This window comes from Protobothrops mucrosquamatus, unplaced genomic scaffold (genome assembly GCF_001527695.2).
Source record: "Protobothrops mucrosquamatus isolate PMUCROS unplaced genomic scaffold, P.Mucros_1.0 scaffold355, whole genome shotgun sequence".
NCBI classification, from domain to species: domain Eukaryota; kingdom Metazoa; phylum Chordata; class Lepidosauria; order Squamata; family Viperidae; genus Protobothrops; species Protobothrops mucrosquamatus.
The window spans coordinates 269,805-271,042 of NW_015386690.1; the positions used below are offsets into that span (position 1 = coordinate 269,805).

Below are 1,238 nucleotides of genomic sequence, written 5' to 3' on the forward strand. Positions count from 1 at the left end.
GGACTCAAGTATTGTGGGATTCCAGTGCTGGGATTTTAGAAATCATAACTGATTTTCAAATGTTTATATTCTAATGCTTTATTTAATTACAGTAGTTAAATAAGACCACGTACAACTTTGGTTGGCATGATGTGAAAATCCAGACTTGTGTTCCCTGTGCTGCCTTCACAATAGCAGTGTATGAAAAATAGGCTTAGGAATAGAGCTAAATTTTAGACATATAAGTAAATAAGTCTTGATTCAAGGAAGATTTCAATTTTTTTCTCTTTTAGTAGCAGAAGGGGAGTATGAATTTGACCAACTGTACAAGAGTAACTGAATTCATTCTTGTTGGATTTCCAAGTGTTTGGGGAATGGAAAATATGATATTTACTTGTGTCTTTCTGCTCTACCTCCTGTGTTTGATGGGAAACGGACTCATCATTGTGATGGTGATTTTGGACCACCATCTCCAGAAGCCCATGTATTTCTTTCTTAGCAACCTGTCTTGTCTTGATATTGGACAAACCACAGCTCTTATTCCTAAATTGCTGGTCAACTATCTCTCTGCAAACAATTCCATCTGTTTCTACTGCTGTATCACGCAACTGTTATTTTACTTCTTCTTCGGCGTTACAGAATTTTTCATCATCACATTGATATCCTTGGACAGATACATAGCCATTTGCCATCCTTTGAGATACTCCACTATTATGACTTCTGGGGTTTGCTTTAAGCTAGCAATAGCAGCCTGGTTTGGAGGCTTTTTCTCCATTCTGTATCAGGGTGTATTGATTGCAAGCCTACCCTACTGTGCCTCCAATGTTATCAATCATTTCTATTGTGATGAAGGACCTTTGTTGAAGATTTCTGGAGGAGATACACACGTGATCGAAGCCCTGGGCTTCCTACTGACTGTGGTTGTGATTATGTCCTCCTTGCTTTTCACCCTCATTTCTTACCTCTTCATCATTTGCACCATTCTCCGAATGCCTTCAACCACCAAACAGCAGAGGGTTTTCTCTACCTGTGTTTCCCACCTTGTTGTAGTCTGCATGTTGTACGGGTCAGTCTTTTTTGTCTATTTAAGACCTAATGTCAAGGACTCTTCTTTCAGTAGGATGAAGATTGTTTCTGTGGTGAATACTATAGTTGTCCCAATGCTGAATCCTTTCATTTACACCATTCGGAACAACGAACTGAAAGAAGCAGTTTGGAAAGCATTAAGAAAAAAGTCTCTGGCTTTTCCTAAACTCTAA

The 1,238-nt window shown here is 38.9% G+C and overlaps 1 protein-coding gene across 1 annotated transcript; it reads left to right on the plus strand.

Annotated features, from left to right (window-relative positions):
* Positions 1 to 287: 287 nt before the first annotated feature.
* Positions 288 to 1,238, plus strand: LOC107287148 (olfactory receptor 6X1-like). The gene has a single exon (XM_015815615.1). The coding sequence runs from the start codon at positions 288 to 290 to the stop codon at positions 1,236 to 1,238; it is 951 nt and encodes a 316-aa protein (XP_015671101.1).

What these genes read in the sequence shown, in the direction of transcription:
- LOC107287148 (XM_015815615.1), top strand. Translation starts at nt 288, where the DNA reads ATGAATTTGACCAACTGTACAAGAGTAACTGAATTCATTCTTGTTGGA.